This window comes from Papaver somniferum, chromosome 10 (genome assembly GCF_003573695.1).
Source record: "Papaver somniferum cultivar HN1 chromosome 10, ASM357369v1, whole genome shotgun sequence".
NCBI classification, from domain to species: Eukaryota; Viridiplantae; Streptophyta; class Magnoliopsida; order Ranunculales; family Papaveraceae; genus Papaver; species Papaver somniferum.
This window is the reverse complement of record NC_039367.1, coordinates 33679308-33695144: the sequence shown is the minus strand read 5'-3', so window position 1 is coordinate 33695144 and position 15837 is coordinate 33679308. Positions and strand designations below refer to the sequence as shown.

At 35.3% G+C, this 15837-nt stretch overlaps 1 protein-coding gene, 1 long non-coding RNA gene and 2 other non-coding genes across 5 annotated transcripts; all 4 read right to left on the bottom strand.

Annotated features, from left to right (window-relative positions):
* Nucleotides 1-1169: 1169 nt before the first annotated feature.
* Nucleotides 1170-7017, bottom strand: LOC113317829. 2 transcript variants are annotated; one of them, XR_003344044.1, is made up of 5 exons: nt 6616-7017; nt 6177-6268; nt 5864-6078; nt 5029-5136; nt 1170-1649 (listed from the first exon to the last, which is right to left on the bottom strand). XR_003344044.1 is itself a non-coding variant. In XM_026565954.1 (5 exons), the coding sequence occupies exons 2-5, from the start codon at nt 6200-6202 to the stop codon at nt 1560-1562; spliced, it is 453 nt and encodes a 150-aa protein (XP_026421739.1). In that variant the 5' UTR covers nt 6203-6268; nt 6616-7017; the 3' UTR covers nt 1170-1559. The 2 variants fall into 2 exon arrangements, 1 of the variants encoding a protein (XP_026421739.1); XM_026565954.1 differs by having other exon boundaries at nt 6163-6268.
* LOC113319924 lies at nt 2079-2170 on the bottom strand. Its single transcript, XR_003345895.1, has one exon. It is a non-coding gene; the product is annotated as a small nucleolar RNA SNORD96 family (small nucleolar RNA).
* LOC113319886 lies at nt 2881-2946 on the bottom strand. The gene has a single exon (XR_003345862.1). It is a non-coding gene; the product is annotated as a small nucleolar RNA U49 (small nucleolar RNA).
* A 507-nt stretch (nt 7018-7524) lies between the features above and the next one.
* Nucleotides 7525-10745, bottom strand: LOC113317385. Its single transcript, XR_003343484.1, has 3 exons — nt 10482-10745; nt 8311-8505; nt 7525-8186 (listed from the first exon to the last, which is right to left on the bottom strand). It is a non-coding gene; the product is annotated as an uncharacterized LOC113317385 (long non-coding RNA).
* Between the last annotated feature and the right edge of the window lie 5092 nt (nt 10746-15837).

The window sequence follows — 15837 nt, the reverse complement described above, 5'->3', positions numbered from 1 at the left end:
GTTTCTAAGAACACAGGTAGCCGAACTCAGTTTTAATGGAGTTTTTTCTTTCAGAAAAAATTCGGTTAGGAGAAAAAAATTGCGGCGTAACCGAACTAAAAGTTCGATTGGGAAAATAAAATGAAAAAATTTTCGACGTAACCAAACTCAATATATAGGTTTTCATAGAAAAGTTCGGTTAGGAGAAAAAAAATTGCGACGTAACCGAACTAAAAGTTCGGCTAGGAAAAAAAAATTGCGACGCAACCGAAATTTTCTCTGAAAAATAAAAAAAAACCTCCATTAAAGTTGAGTTCGGCTGGTTCGACAAAGTTTTTCAGTTAATTCCTAGCCGAACTTCTCTCTACAACTTCCATTTTCAATTCATTTTAATGATTACTTCTCATTTTTTCAGCCAAAAACGAATGACAATTAATGGGTTTGTTATAATTTTGATTTTGACTTTGTTTTGTTAATGATTTAAATTAAGTTATATATAGAGGTGGCTGTGGTGGTGGTTCGAGGTGGTCGGTGGTGGTGGTGGTCGGTGGTGGTAGGTGGTGGTGGTGATGGGAGGAGGTGGTTATATATGTAGGTGGTGGTGATGGGAGGAGGTGGTTAAATATATATTTATAAGTTAAGGATAGGTTAGTCATTTCCACACTTTTGGACACCCCTTATAATTATAGGGTAGATATTTTATCACTTAGTAGTCCCCCACCATTTTACTAGGACGGAAAGAAGAACTGGGAAATTTACGAGGAAACTCAGACTTCCCGAGAATTTCAGCTGTTTGCTTAGATGGTGTTCTTACTGTTACTGTTCACAAATCGCCCCCACCTGAATCTAAGAAAAAACTCCGACTGTTAACGTTCAAATTGGCTAAGAAAATCTGGGGTCATGCTTAGGAGAAAACAGGCCGGGTACAAAGCAATTCAAAGTAGCATTCTAGCTTAGGAGAAAACAGGCAACTGAAAGGATACCTTGAAAATTATGCTAATGAGGAGTAGTATAAGTGATGAATGAGAATGAAATGAGTGCAAAGAAATGAAATCAACAATCAGACATTTCAAATATCCCATTACCCTAAAGCTCAACAATGGAAATTGAAAACCAGAGAAGATGTCCAAGTAAAAGAAATATTTAGAACTGAGTGTGCTACACCAATCACTAATGCTGTTAATCATTGGTATTCATTTAAATTCAAATTTGTTAATAGGTTTAAGTACACAGGATAAAAACCCACGGCTAATAAGCCACAGCATAATAATACAAATCTGCAAGTTTTCAACTTGTGATTCAAGTAGTTTGCAAAATCCATAAAACAAAGAGGTAACTAACCACATTTGGATTGCAGTTCAACTTCCCTCTGCAACTCCAGTTTAAAAATGCACATATAAGTGACCTACATGTAACAGCATCGAGAACTGGTGCACTCACAGCCCCTTGATCAGTGTAAATGTCTCACGAGTGAGGATCATAACCCAGCGAGGTCTGAAAATTGATGCAGAGGTTTTGAGAAATTGCTCAGGGTTCCACACAGACCTATAAACACGCTCCATCGTCTGTTCTCACGCTCCCTATTGCTCTTGGGTGTAATGTCGCCACTTAAGACAAATAAGAATTGTTTCGTCAAAGAGTGAAGACTCATCAAACTGCATACCATTCAGCTGTTATTTCAAACTAATCAGTACATAAAACACAAACGAAACGAGCACCATCCTGTCTCTAGAGTAAACACTCTGAATTACAAAACAAGGATGCTAAAAGAACGAAATGCATGACATTGTTTCTTACTCTAAAAGTAAAGACTAACAATCTTGATCACAATCTCATTAAATACTTAATAACTTAAAACCTTCCCAGAATTACGCATATTAGAATCCGATGATATGAAAAGGAGATGAACAAATTGCTCTTCAAAGTTCAAAATCAAAAGATTACCTTTGAACTACTAGTACAATTTGCTCTTTACCATGAAATTTGCTAAGGCTCAATCATAGCATTGATGGTCATTGATACATTGACTACCAAGTAAGGAAGCAACCATATCAATGGAAAGCGCAAATAATACTAAGAACAACGAAATTAAAAGTTAAAAGCCTCAGAATTGCAGAATAAGTCACCAAGGTGTTAAAGCCATTCAGTCCGGCAAGATGGTGTTCTTTATATTTGATATCCTCATAGGCATCTAAACTACTACTATTTGTTAAAAAGAACATGACAAAATGCATGTCTCGTGGCCAGTCCCAAGAGGTAAGGCCACAATGCAGCTCCCAACATCTCAAGTTTTTATACGACGTTTACAAATGGATTTTACGAACATAACAGGTTTACTCCAATCTATGAAAGAGGGAATTTTTGCCAAAATGTCCCCAGCGTATATCATACAAGTTCCTAAACAGATGACTAAAAATCAGATAAACCAGAAATATACCCGGTATGATGGGAGGAATATTATCACGCACGGTGAATACAAACATCAATTTACACTAACTTCAATCCTGATCTGTGCTGCTGCTGATTTTGTTCATACTCACAAAGCATGATGATATTTTCCTCTCACCTGATTTGGTACTCTTTTCCAGACATATCATCATTAATAATCAACAGTGAAACTCCTAAACAGGACCAAAGCGTGAATTTACAGAATAAATACAATTCCCTTTCCACAGCAAAAGAAACTAGGAAAGATGCCTACAAAAATTAGAGAAAATCACAAGAAATAGAGAGATAAATACCCTCAGATTTCCTTTCCAAATCATACACACAGCAGAAAGAAGCGGAACAACCACCACTGCCAATACTAATCCAAGGATTGAACTAGTTCATAATCAAACAGACCGAAAACGAATCCAAATTTCAATAGAAGTTTCTTGGTTTAATAGGAAGAAACAAAATCAAACTGCTGCGTTTAAGAGTGTCATACAGCACTTCCTATCTTCTGGGTTTGCTTCCTCATTGGGAGCACAGAAGATCATAAAACAAAATGAAAATCAAACGGACATCAATCGCAATGAAAATCAAATGGGAAATCTTAAGAATGAAGAAGAAACTAGGTTTTCTAAGTACAAGGAAAGTCTTTGCAACCGTCACTCGTAAGCCCAACAAGATGCTACAGAACACAATAAGACAAGCATACATGCTACAGAACACAAACACAACAAGATGCAGATGGGATCATAGCTTATGAGCAGAGCAATGAAGTGATATCCTTGTCTTTTCTGAACAAGCTCAAGAAGTGTGGGGTGTCATATAAACAGTGGAAGAAAACATAGATGCATTCTTCGTCAGGTAAGTTCATTCATGAATTGCTAAGAATCAAAGTATGCATTCATGTTTCTTCTTCCGCTGTGTAGTCAACAACCCAATCCAAAAGGCAGTATTCAGGAAAAGTTTCTCCTTGTACATTTATATCATACATAATATGGTTTAAATGAGCATAGAGCTTCCTATCAAAATGTGAAGCTTGGAATTTGCATAGGTATAATCAATAGCATAGATGGTCATTGCAATCTTTCCCATTCTTCTTCTTTAACAGATATTTCCAAATCTTGCTGTTGTTGAAGAGATTTTAGGTGGAGCCATTTGTTTTTAGATTTGGGATATCTTTCAAAAGTGCGAATGATAAGGATACCCTCTACAACATAATACTAATCCAAAAGACCAAAGACGAATTCAATCACTGTGAGAAGAACATAGTTTTTAATACTATGTCCTGTTCCTGACATCCAAAAGTTTCTTAAGTTATGCAATTCAAATGATTCCCGACAATGTCAGATTTGTTTCGCCAAACACTTCATTTATCAGGAAAAGGGTGGAAAGACTAATGAAACAACAGAAAAACCTATACATATATCAGATAACAACCTAATCTTAAGCTTAACATCCTCAAATAACAGTCCAGATTATTTGAAGGATCTCTATGACCAGCTAATTAGGCAACCGAAAGGATACCTCAATAATTTAAGATCCCATTTGAAAGCTGACAAGCAATTCAGTCCATTAGGAACTTGATGAGATAATCTTAGCAATTCATACAAAATGGTAATTTATCTGATAGTTGCTGAACGAAGTAAGGCTGCATTGCTAAAGTGGCCTGCAGTACATGCAACTAAGCCGAATGTAAGAATGCGTAGTAGGATTCAACTTAACAAGAACACTCGAATACTCATTCTCTCTTTCTGATTCAATACAAAGTTAGTGGTCAGTGAACTCGGGCCAGGTCAGGTGGTGGTACATATAATATAATATGTATTGATCTGAAACAAACTTGCAGTTAAACACCAAGGGTAGCATAAACTCTCTACTATGTACAGGATAGTGGTATTATTAGATTCCTCGGGTTAATGATATACAATGATCTTAAAATGCACACCTGCCTAATAGAAAATTAACTTGAAGAGTAGTAGTAGCCCATGCATCCTACCAAAAATTGATTATTTTGTGCTTGAGCAAAAAGTAACAATGAAATCTTAACTTTAATGAATTTGATGATACTAACGATAAGTTGATTAGTACCAAATTTTTTGAGCCAAAAGCTATAAAATGTCAAGAAAACATTTTTACCAGTTCATAAGTTCAACATCATATTTGCCCTAGCAGTGTAATGCAATTTTCATACTTCATAATGAGCATTATTCGTAATATTAGGAGGCATCTTTAACCCTCTCTAAACCATCACATTTGAGTCAATTACATTTATATGTAGATTTAATCTCAGTTTGTTTCTTGTTGACTCAGAGTCTAAATTTGACTCGACCCCAGTTAGATGTCTGAGACAAACATCAGCTCGTACATTTTTTCGTTTTCTCTATGATTATTCCAAGTAAAATTACTGCTTGAGAAACCTATTATGTCTTATAAAGCTGACCTTTTTAATAATCTTAAGCTTAACATCTTAAATTATAGTCCAGATTAACATCATTTCATTAATAAAGCGCAAACGCATTACCAAAATTTGAAGGGATTCTAAAATGAAACAACGGAATAAATAGACCAAGTAAATGCACTAAAAGCCCTAACAAAAATCAGAAATGAAGAGTTTACCTTGCCACTGGTTACTTTGCGCTGGATGGGAGGTACATCATCCACACACAACTCCATGTACCAGAACTGGAAGCGACTAATGGAACTGCGAAGTGACTCATAGAAACACTGCACACACAAAAAAACAATTATGAGCCTACAGATCAAACAACAGAAAATTTGAGATCTCAGTAAGAAGGAAAATGAGTAAGAAAGTTTGTTTGATACAAGTTCCGAAAGCTGAATATATTGATAGGAGGCCTTTATGTTTTTAGGGTATAAGAGAAAGATAGATAGATCATCTACCTAACTTTCTCTTATATACCCTAAAAACATAAGGTACCCTATAAATATATTCAGCTGAAATAAGGTACATTAAAAACAGACCTTTATATAGAGGCCTATGAGGTCATCAGCACCAACAATTTTAATAACAGCATTTCGTGTTCTATGACTAGCTTAGGTAACCAAAAAGATAACTCGTAAATTAGGTTCATACTTTAGATTAAGGGTCTTTCATAGGCAAAAGCTAGCATAAGACCACAACAATGAGGCAAAAGTGTATATCTGGGGAATTAGATTAGACATCACCAGTTTATAGCTCTGAAGTTATGGACCATGGTCCCATTTCATTATATTTTATACAACAACTGCGAACCAAGAGGGATTACTTTCTATGGTATAAAATACTGTAAATTGGACAACCAAATTTATAGAATTCGGTAAAAAGAAAGAATCTGAAAGCAATATAGAACTGAGAGTCATGTCAGTAATGCTATCAATCTTAAGAGCTTACTGGTATTTCTTCAGCTTAAATAAATTAGCTAGAAACAAGAGATAGGCGATAGAAACTCACGTCCAATAAGCCACTGCAAATTAATACAAAACTGCATGTCTTCCTCTTGGCATAAGTGATCACATTTGGACTGCAGTTCCATTTCACAATCTCCCTATGCAACTCTAGAGCAATACCGACTTCCCCCGTTCCACAATATCCACAAATAAGCGCCCCACGTGCAACAGCATCGAGTTGAATTCCCTTTCTGTGTGAAATTCTTGCACACCCAGGCCCTTCATCAGTGTTACGCAAAGTAAGTCAGGATCATAATCATAACCCTCCTGAGGTCTGAAAAACTGCTGTAGATGAAAATTTACTCCGGGTTCCACACATCAAACTATAAACATGCTCCAGCATTTGTTCGCACGCTCCCTGTTGCTGACATCCAAAAATTTCTTGAAGGTAGCATCGTCACTTAAGCTTCTGCAATTCAAATGATTCCCAATAAGGTTGAGACTTGTTTAATGAAAGAGAAAAAAACTAATTAAGCAGCATTCCCTTTCAGCATTTAATTTAAGCTAACAAGTACATAAACACAAAGAAATGAGCAGCATCTTGAATCTCTAGTCTACAGTGTACAGAACTGAATAACAAAACAAGGATGCTAAAAGAAAGAAATGAGAGACGGTGTTTCTTAATTTAATGGCTAAGGCAGACGATTTTGATCACAATATCATAAATAACTTAAAACCTATCAAAAATTACGCATATCAGAATCCAAATTTATAGATGACCAAGTTGCTCTTCAAACTCAAAAGTCAAAAGAGTACCTTTGAAATACCACCAATGTGAGCAGAACATAGTTCTTACCACTATTCTAAATACTATGTCTTGTTGTGACAATCTGAGGAAAACATTTTGTTGGAAGTTTCTCATATCACAGTTTCTACAACTGAGATAAGGGCAGCCAACAGACTAAATAGCCTCCCGTGATTCAGTCGCTAGAAAACCCTCTGCAAGTGGCTCCAACTGTTGAGGTGAAGTTAGCAAATCATATCACCAACTCTGGTCACACACGATTGAAAATAGGCACTGAAACTTGGAGGATTAAAAAGCATTCATCTCCTCGACTGCAGACCAGGTAGGCAAACGAGCTACATCACTAAGTCCTTGCTGTATTATAGATATGAGAACATCGTGGACAAGTTCAGTTTCAGTGTCTGCAAATGCTGTTACTCTTTGATGAAACTATTTAAAAGAATGATTTCAACGGTCTAGATAGATATAAACAGCATACCTTTTATTCCAATTACATGCTAATACAAGAAACAGGTTCTTGAAGTTGAACAGAAATTAGGAAAGAGCATATCACAGTAAGCAAGATCACAAATTGTAACTGCAGAGAAAACGGCAGGCGGCAGCGTAGAAAATGACTGCAGACATAGAGGAATTGTAACTAATATTGCATTGACAAACTACTGTTGGATAACTGCAAAATATTATTAGAACAAAATACAGAATTGTAACTGAAATCCTGCATAGATATAGACCAGATACAGAACACAATTCTCACTATACCAAAAAGGTTCGCAAGTAGTACAAAGATGGATGAAGAGGTGTTCAATTCTATTAAGAAGATGCTTTAAAATTATAATTGGAATTCTGATTGTGTCCAAAATCTAACTCTTTCATTGATTGTATTGGCAAAAGAAATAAGCTTAAAAGCAACATTCAATAGATGGAAAATTCACATGTATTAGCTCCTACCAAACAGTAAATTACCCTCTTATTATGCTCACGATGACATTGTAATTGCCAATACAACAGAAAACCCTAATCAGTTAAATTTCTTACAATCCCTTCTAATTTCTCCCTCATTCCCAGTCTTAACACCAACTCTTCCCAATTTCAACATGGCTTTTGCAAATTCCTGGAAGAACAATTCTTGGTCCTCGGAGTACCTATACACTAATTTACGAGAGACATCATTTTCACCAAAAGCCAATACATGGTCCGTCAAGAGCAAGCCTTTCCGTTGTCGCAAGCTCTTCTAAAACTTATTATCAAATACAAATTCAGAAGTTTGGTCAAGTGCTTCAGCAACATTTCTGTCAATCTTCGGAAATGGACAGCTAAGGATTACCTTTTCTCTTATTGTAGAGTTCAATGTGGTGTCGTTGTGAAAGATACGACTAGCAAATTCTATACAGTGTGTAAAACCTATTGTGTGTGCCCCAGATAATGTGACGAGATCAACAGTTGATAGTCCAATCGATTCGAATCCACGGATGAGAGTTGTTATATTTTCATCAGACTTTGGCATGAGTAGTTGAGCTTCTGTTGCATTGGAGATGAGTCCATCTCTTCTTCCTTTCTCAACCTGCCAGTGCGGACCTTCCCACTGTGCACAACAAATAAATTCACAGTCAAATCCTTCAACGTCTTTGCCACACCAATGTTGGCAAGTTGCAAAATAAAACTGAATCAACATTTTTTATTAGCATTAAGAGATGCAAATAACTTACCCAGTGTACGACATCACGTGCCAAGATGGCAAGGATATCCGAGCATGAGACTACCCAGGGACATTCTTTTTCTAATGCTGCCTTAGCCTTATCAACAATGTCAAATGCATCTCCAGCTAAAGAAAGGTTGATAGATGCGTTTCTCTCAGAATTATTGTCATCTGTTGGTAAGATCAAAACAGAACCATCACAACCCTACAAAAAAAAGTACTGATTTGTAAGTTTCACTTTTACAAGTTAGATAGAAGAAGTTGAACAGAAGTCATTGTTCATTCAACTCGGTTCACTTCACGGATCGATATCAACATCTATAACATCATTCAGTTCAAATTAGATATTCATTCCTGTAAGCTCCGCTACTGCCATGGACTGTTTTAGTTCGTCAACAACGGTGTATATGGTTTTAATAATGTTAGGTCTTGACACAATATCTCTTTCTTCCATGAAAATTTCGCTTATGCATGCAAGTAGACTTTTTATGGACACTACAGTAGAAGGAATCTACCACAATTGTGCAGTATATTAAGAACTAATTAGAACAATAATTTTCAAAACAAACTACATTACAACTCCTGGCATATGATGTGACTGAAAAAAATAATGTGCCCAAATGACAAATTGGTCTACTAATCTCAGAAAACAAGAGCTGATTATCTCTGAAGGAAGAATGGGGAAATAACCAGAAATGCAACATCCAGGTCCAATAATGTCAAAAGCGGCAGAAAGACATTCAAATTTGCAAATCACAACAACGAACAAAACGACACCCATGCCAAATTTCAATTGTCATCCCACATAAATAGGACAACCACACATCACATTAACTGCAGAAACATTATTACATTACCACTAGTGAGAGTAAGGAGAGAGCACTCACTGCAACAAAGACTGAGAAAACAACTAGAACTGGAACAGTTGTAAACGAAGTAACAAGAAGAACCCGACTCCAACAAAAACACCATGAGTGTAACCAAAACAACAACAAGAACCAGACTCCAACAAAAACACCATGAGTGTAACCAAAACAACAAGAAGTGCAAGATGAAGAGTAAAAGCAACAAGAGGGATAATAACATCAACAATGCACGAAACTCTCCAAATGATGTGAAAAAGACTATGGAGGAATTCTGTAATAAACAATGCCAAAAGCTAAAAAAAACCTTTAAGATGGATGAAATCAATACAATCACATCTACCAACAGAGTAACCAAGGAAAAAGAAAGACAAAATTAAGATGGATGACAGTAATAAGAAATAAAAACAATAAGTTGATCAAAAAAAAAAGACACCTCAAGAAATCCATAATTTGGCCATAGTTGATCGTAATAATAGAGTTTCGGAAAACAAAGTTAAAACACATGAAGCTGAAATGTTGTGAAGAGAAATATATATATATATATATGTATATGTATATATACCTGAACATAACAATCATGGAAAAACAGCCTAAGAGTCCCCGCCCCCCGGTATGGTGATGTTTCGAGGAATCGGAAACATCTTTTTCACTAATTCTTCATATATAATATCCTCAACTCGAGGACACAATTCATCATAAAACCCCACTGAAAGAGATGATGAAGAAGCAGAATTCACAAATGAAACTGAATAACTATTGAAATAAACAACCATTACTGCTATGATGACAAGCACTAGACCCATGTTTTCTGTGTTTTGTATATTTCTTAAGTGGTTGTATATTTCTTCACAAGGTGATCATCCAATTTATAGCATTTGAGAATAAGAAGCCAATGGAAGACAGAACAAAAGAGTGTTTCTCAAAATGAAAAAAAGTAAGTTGAAAAAGAAAAGAAAAAATGACAGAGAATATGCACATAAATGGATAGAAAAATTAATGATTTTCGAACCACTTAACCATCAATCAATTTTTTGGTTTAGGCTTCCGCTGAATGCAACAGTTGGCACTTAGCCTTGTAATTAACGCGTGGGGGGTTGCATTTGTGGTAAGTAACTGGACGAAGCTTTTGAATTTGTTGACAAAATTCACAATTATAGTACTCAATAAGTAATTCAAATGTGACAGCTTTGATTAAACCAAACCCAAAGCCCTAAAATCATTTTTTTCAGAAACCCTAAATACGAATGTTCCAATTAAACCATAAATAGGTGTGCCAATACAATGGAAAAATGATGCGTGGGTTAGAAGAAGTTACCCGATTTGACGATGATCCACTGATCTCTATTGAAGCCTTTTTCTCTTGATTTTTCAACTTTGATGGGAAAAAAACCCAACTAACACTGAGTTGTCTTCTTCTTCTTCCATTAATGGTACCAAATCAACAACATACACGACAATATTTTCACTCGATTTATCTGTTTTCTCTCGATTTTTCTTCTCCCCTTTCTCTCCATTTTTCTTCTTTTATGTTTTTCTCCGCTTCTTCGGTTATTTATTCTCGATGGAAACTTTCAAGTGTCTCGTGAACACGACCAAAAAAAAATATCTTGAGAAATGAAAATAGTCAAAATACTATTGGTGGTCCAATTAATTACCTAAATGGGTGCCCAGAACTAATTGACAATGGAAAAATACGGTTTGGTCCAAAATTTTAATAGGAAAAATAACATTTGGTCCTTTTATGTCTGAGTCCACATCAGTTTGGTCCTTTTAGAATAAATATTTTTTATTTGGTCCACAATTAAAAAAATACAAAAGCGACATTAATATCCTTACTGTAACCGCCCGTGATAAACACACGTCTACCTAAAAACGCGTTAACCTTCTCTTTCTTTCGTGTTTCCATTTTCAGAGAAGAAACTGCTTCCATTTTCAGAGAAACTGGTTCGTCTTTTTTTCTTCAAGATCCAGAAAAACAAACAAAAATCAACTGAAATCAAATCAGTAGAACAAAACAGTAAAATCAGTAAAATCATTTCAATCTTCACAATCGAAATCAAATCAGTAACACAAAACCCCCAAATCAAAAACCCTAGAAAATTAGAGAAATCAAAACCCTAAAATGAGGAGATCGAAGGGAAAACAAGTATTAAAATCATCTTCTGGCGATGAAGTTGAACAAGTTGAAGAGAGAAACAGCCAATTAGTTGAGTTTGAAGGAGTAAATCAAGTTGAAGAAGAACCAGTTTCAAAGAAATCCAAAGCAAAGAAACCGACGAAAGGTACAATAAAACCCTAATTCGAAGTAATAAAAGTTCATTTTCGATGTTTATTGTTCTTCTGAAGTTTATTTTTCACATGAATATTCGTTGTGTTGCATGTTGATTTTTGTTTAATGAAGTTCTAAATCGAATGAATCTTTTCAGAAATGAAGTTGTAGATCTATTTGATGTTTGATGTTTGACTAAGTTCACTTTGTAGCATGAATGTTCCTTCTTTGATGTTTTGTTGAACTTCATTCCAGGAATGAAGTCTAGAAAAGTTATATAGTTCATACCATAGAATGGACTACAAAAAATTATACAATCCATGTCATGGAATGGACTTCATTTCTGGAATGAAGTCTAGAAAAGTTCTACAGTCCATGCCATGGAATGGACTTCATTTCTGGAATGAAGTCTAGAAAAGTTCTACAGTCCATGCCATAGAATGGACTTCATTCCTGGAATGAAGTCTAGGGAAACTTTTACAGTTCATGACATAGAAAAGTTCTAGAGTTCATACCATAAAATTGGCTTCATTTTATAGAATGAACTGTAGTATTGGTCCTTCAAGCTATACTTTATCTTCTTTATATCAGCTAATATTTATGAAAAATGACCATTAGTGTTTTTTTTGTTTTTCTTTTAAAAATGTAGATAAGAAGATAAAGTGTAGCTATGTTGGAGTAATTGCACTTGTTGTTAAGATTAAAGCACTAAAGGATGAAGAGGCTTTGAATGAAGAACAGAGAAGTGCTTTGTATAAGAGTCCATTGGGTAATGCAGCCAAAGTGTTTCTGGAAGAGAAAAATTTTGCTACTACATGGATTAAGTCAATACCTGCTGTCCAAATTATATGCAACACACATCAGTTCATTCCTGAAACAAATGATCATGTGTTCGTTTTCAAAGTAGGGAAAGAAACATATGTGCTAAGATCCTCAACTGAAGAGTTGTCATTAATATTTGGAATACCATGCACCCCCGGAGGTGGAACATAAGATACTTTCTTGGACTTAAAAAACCTGACAGTCTACACTTGTGGAAGGTTCTGGAAAATCTAAAAATTTGATCCACCAAAAAAGAAACCTTCTGATATAAAGAATACAAAATTGAAAGATAATATCATAGAGTTGATTAAGAATAAAAGACCTATTGAAGATCTTGTAACAATGTTTGAACTTTTTCTCTTTTCTACCATTTTTGTTACTACTGGTGATTGAGGTTTCATACACTCCAGGTACCTTTCCTAGAGTCAGTAGGTAGAGTGTCTTTATCGCATCTCATACACAAGCATTTGATGGAAAGCTTGAAAAGAGGTTCTTATGAAGGATGTTACCTTTACTTGTTGGTGAGATGAAAAATGTTAGATACTTGTATATTTCATAATTATTTTGGTAGTTCATTAGTATATTTCTTCATTTTGGAAGTTCATTTGAAAACTGTTGATAACTGACTAGTGTATTTCTTCTTTTTACAGCCTTGGTTTGTTGAGCATTCAAAAAAAAAAACACCCAGGTGGAAGGTGCAGAATAGAGCAGGCTACTGTCCAAGGTTTGCAAGGTGGGACATTGAGAACCTTTGCAATCACATATAAATGAATATTGATGATTTTGGAGAGGTAAAAAACTAAATTAAAATGATACTATTATATTGCATTCAATTCTGAAAATGAAAGTAAGCAACTTTAAAGATAAAATTGTTAATTCATTATACAAAATGAACTCTGACTGTTAATGTCGATTGCTGTGAACTTGTAGTTCATTCCTTTTAATGAATTCAAATTATGAATGAGGAAGCAATTGGGGTTTCATTTCACAAAATGAAATCTAAAAAAATGTTAAATATTAATGTTGATATTATCTGAAAATTTGAATTTTGTGTGTGCGGCTATCAGAAAAATTCATGGAAGAATATGCTGATGTTGAAAACAAGCTACTGCAACAACAAAAAGCCAAGACAAGGGCTGAGTTTCTCGAGGAAAAAATCAGTATTATGTCGGGTCAGATAGAAAGTTTGAAATCTACACATGTTGGTGAGATGGAGAACCTGAGAGTTAAACATACTCGAGAGATTAAAGAGTTGACAAGAAAGCATTCAGTGGAGATGGGAGATCTTTTGTTAAAGCAGCAAGAGCTTGAGTACTCACTTGCATAAGCAACAACTTCAGAGACACTTTTTGACAGAAAGATGGAATCTCTTGTAAAACACTTATCTTTTAAGCAACCTGAGGTTGATGCATTGCTAGCTAGAGGTGGGAATGTGGCGAAATTCATGGCATAACAAGCTTGTGAATACATGCGTACTATTTTCCCTGATGAGTACAAGAGTTCATCGTTGAGTAATGAAATAAACAATATACTGAATCACCAAGTGGATGAAGGCATGTATGAAGGAATGCAAGCAGTACCAGATGCTGATATGGATGAATGAACGCAAGCAGTATCAGATGCTGCTATGGAAGCTGCTAGAAGAGCTGCTCATATCTTTCTCGTCTTAACTGTTGAGAATCCTTCTACTGAAGTTGATAGAAGTAATATTTAGGAAAATCTACTTGATACGATGGTTGAAGACGAGCTACCTTCATTTCCAACAGACAGCGCCTGAGTTCCTTTAAATATGGATGAATGTTTGAACCTAGGTAAATATTCCAACTATGCTTCTCCCTTTTGTAAAACATTTATGCTCTAGAGGTTTATGCTCTAGAAAAGTTAGGGTTAATATCGTCATTCTAGGTAAACATTTATGCTCTAGAAAAGTTAGGATTCATATCATCATTCTATATTGGACTTCATTTCTGGAACGAAATCTACAGAATGGACTTCATTTCTGGAATGAAGTCTAGAAAGTTTGGAGTTCATTCTCATGGATGAACTCTGGATACAATATAGATATAGGGGTTCATTCTGAGGGGTGAAATCTGACTTTTGATGCACAATACCATTATTGAATTGTTTTTTATTTATGTTTTTTGAATTATTTTAGCAGCAAGAGACAGAGATGATATGTTCGTCAATGAAGAGCATGTGAGTCTGCAGCTTATTGATGACAAGAGTGAGAATAATGAAGAATTGAATGATGAAGAAGCTGACACCATCATCAAAACTACAGTAAATCAAATCAAATCAATTGTAGTCCTCCTAGACAAGATTTTAATGATGGAGAAGTTTTTGAGCCAGCAAACAACATTGAGACAGTATCACAGGTAGTTGCAGATTTGAATAAACAAAGGATGACTACAAGGAGAAAAAAACCATCAAATGTGCTTGGAAAAGAGTACATCAGTGGATCGGATTACAGTGCATCGAAACTGGAGTTCAGATTGAGACTACAAAGGAAAGAAGAACTAAATGAGGAGAAACATGCTGAGCAGAAGGAACCACGGGTGAAGAATCAAGCAAGCAATAAAGTTGTTTCAAAGACCCCTCCTAAACCTGTTGACCAGGAGAATAATGTTGAGCAGCATAAGAGAAAGAATGTACCTGCTGCTATCGAGAAAGAAAATCAAAAAGCTGCAGCAAGCAAGAAGAAAAGAGGAAATGAACTATAAAATCCTCCAGCAGAGAAGAGAGAGCAATAAAAGCAGCTGAGAGCGTACATTCCCATCGTTCCAAATATGGGGGACCTGAAAAAGTATCCATACTTCTCCAAATTTGACATAGCTCAAAAGAGAGTGTTGGGTACCTTATACAAACACGCTATGCAAAGGTAAGAAAACAAAAGAAAATGAACTTCTATTAATTTATACTGAGGTTTTTGTTTGTATGTTGATATTATAAATGAACTTATATTTATTAATGTTGAAGTTTTTGTTTATCCTCCTGCAGTCAAGAAGCTTGGGTTATAGATGATGCAACTAACAAGGCTCAGTTCGGTATCCAAGGAGAACACATTAATGATCTAATGTTCAATAAAGAACTTTATGTTCTAATTCTTTTCTACTACTGTTACAAGAGGAAGATGGAAGCACAAAGGGAGGGAGCAAAAATGGATAGCGAAGACAGCCAAGATCCACCGAAATACATCCACTTTGAGATGATGGCACATACTGCATTTGTAAGTCCTTACTTCCAGAAACTTAGTGGAAACTCTTCATTATAAGTATTGATGATACATAGTGATCTAAAGAAAAACAGTTGATTCATTTAGCAATATTTTAACCTGTCAGTTCATTACACAATATGAACAATGAAACTGCTTTCTTGATGGTATTGTGAATTTGAAAATCTATATATATCTTTGCAGACATATTTCCATGAAAATAAAGTCGATGATAGCGCGTGTGAGATTGATGACTTCATAGAAGATATGCATAGCAATACTCAGAAGATAATCATTCCAATGAACCTGCCTGCTGAAGGCAAATCATAAGGGCATATGGGTTTACATTGGCACCTGCTTGTTTACAAC

Coding starts and splice junctions, on each gene's coding strand:
- LOC113317829 (XM_026565954.1), bottom strand. CDS start 6,202: ATGCTGGAGCATGTTTATAGTTTGATGTGTGGAACCCGGA. Junction 6,079..6,162: donor TTTGATGTGTGGAACCCGGA/GTAAATTTTCAT, acceptor ACACTGATGAAG/GGCCTGGGTGTGCAAGAATT. Junction 1,650..5,028: donor GCAAAGTAACCAGTGGCAAG/GTAAACTCTTCA, acceptor TTGAAATAACAG/CTGAATGGTATGCAGTTTGA.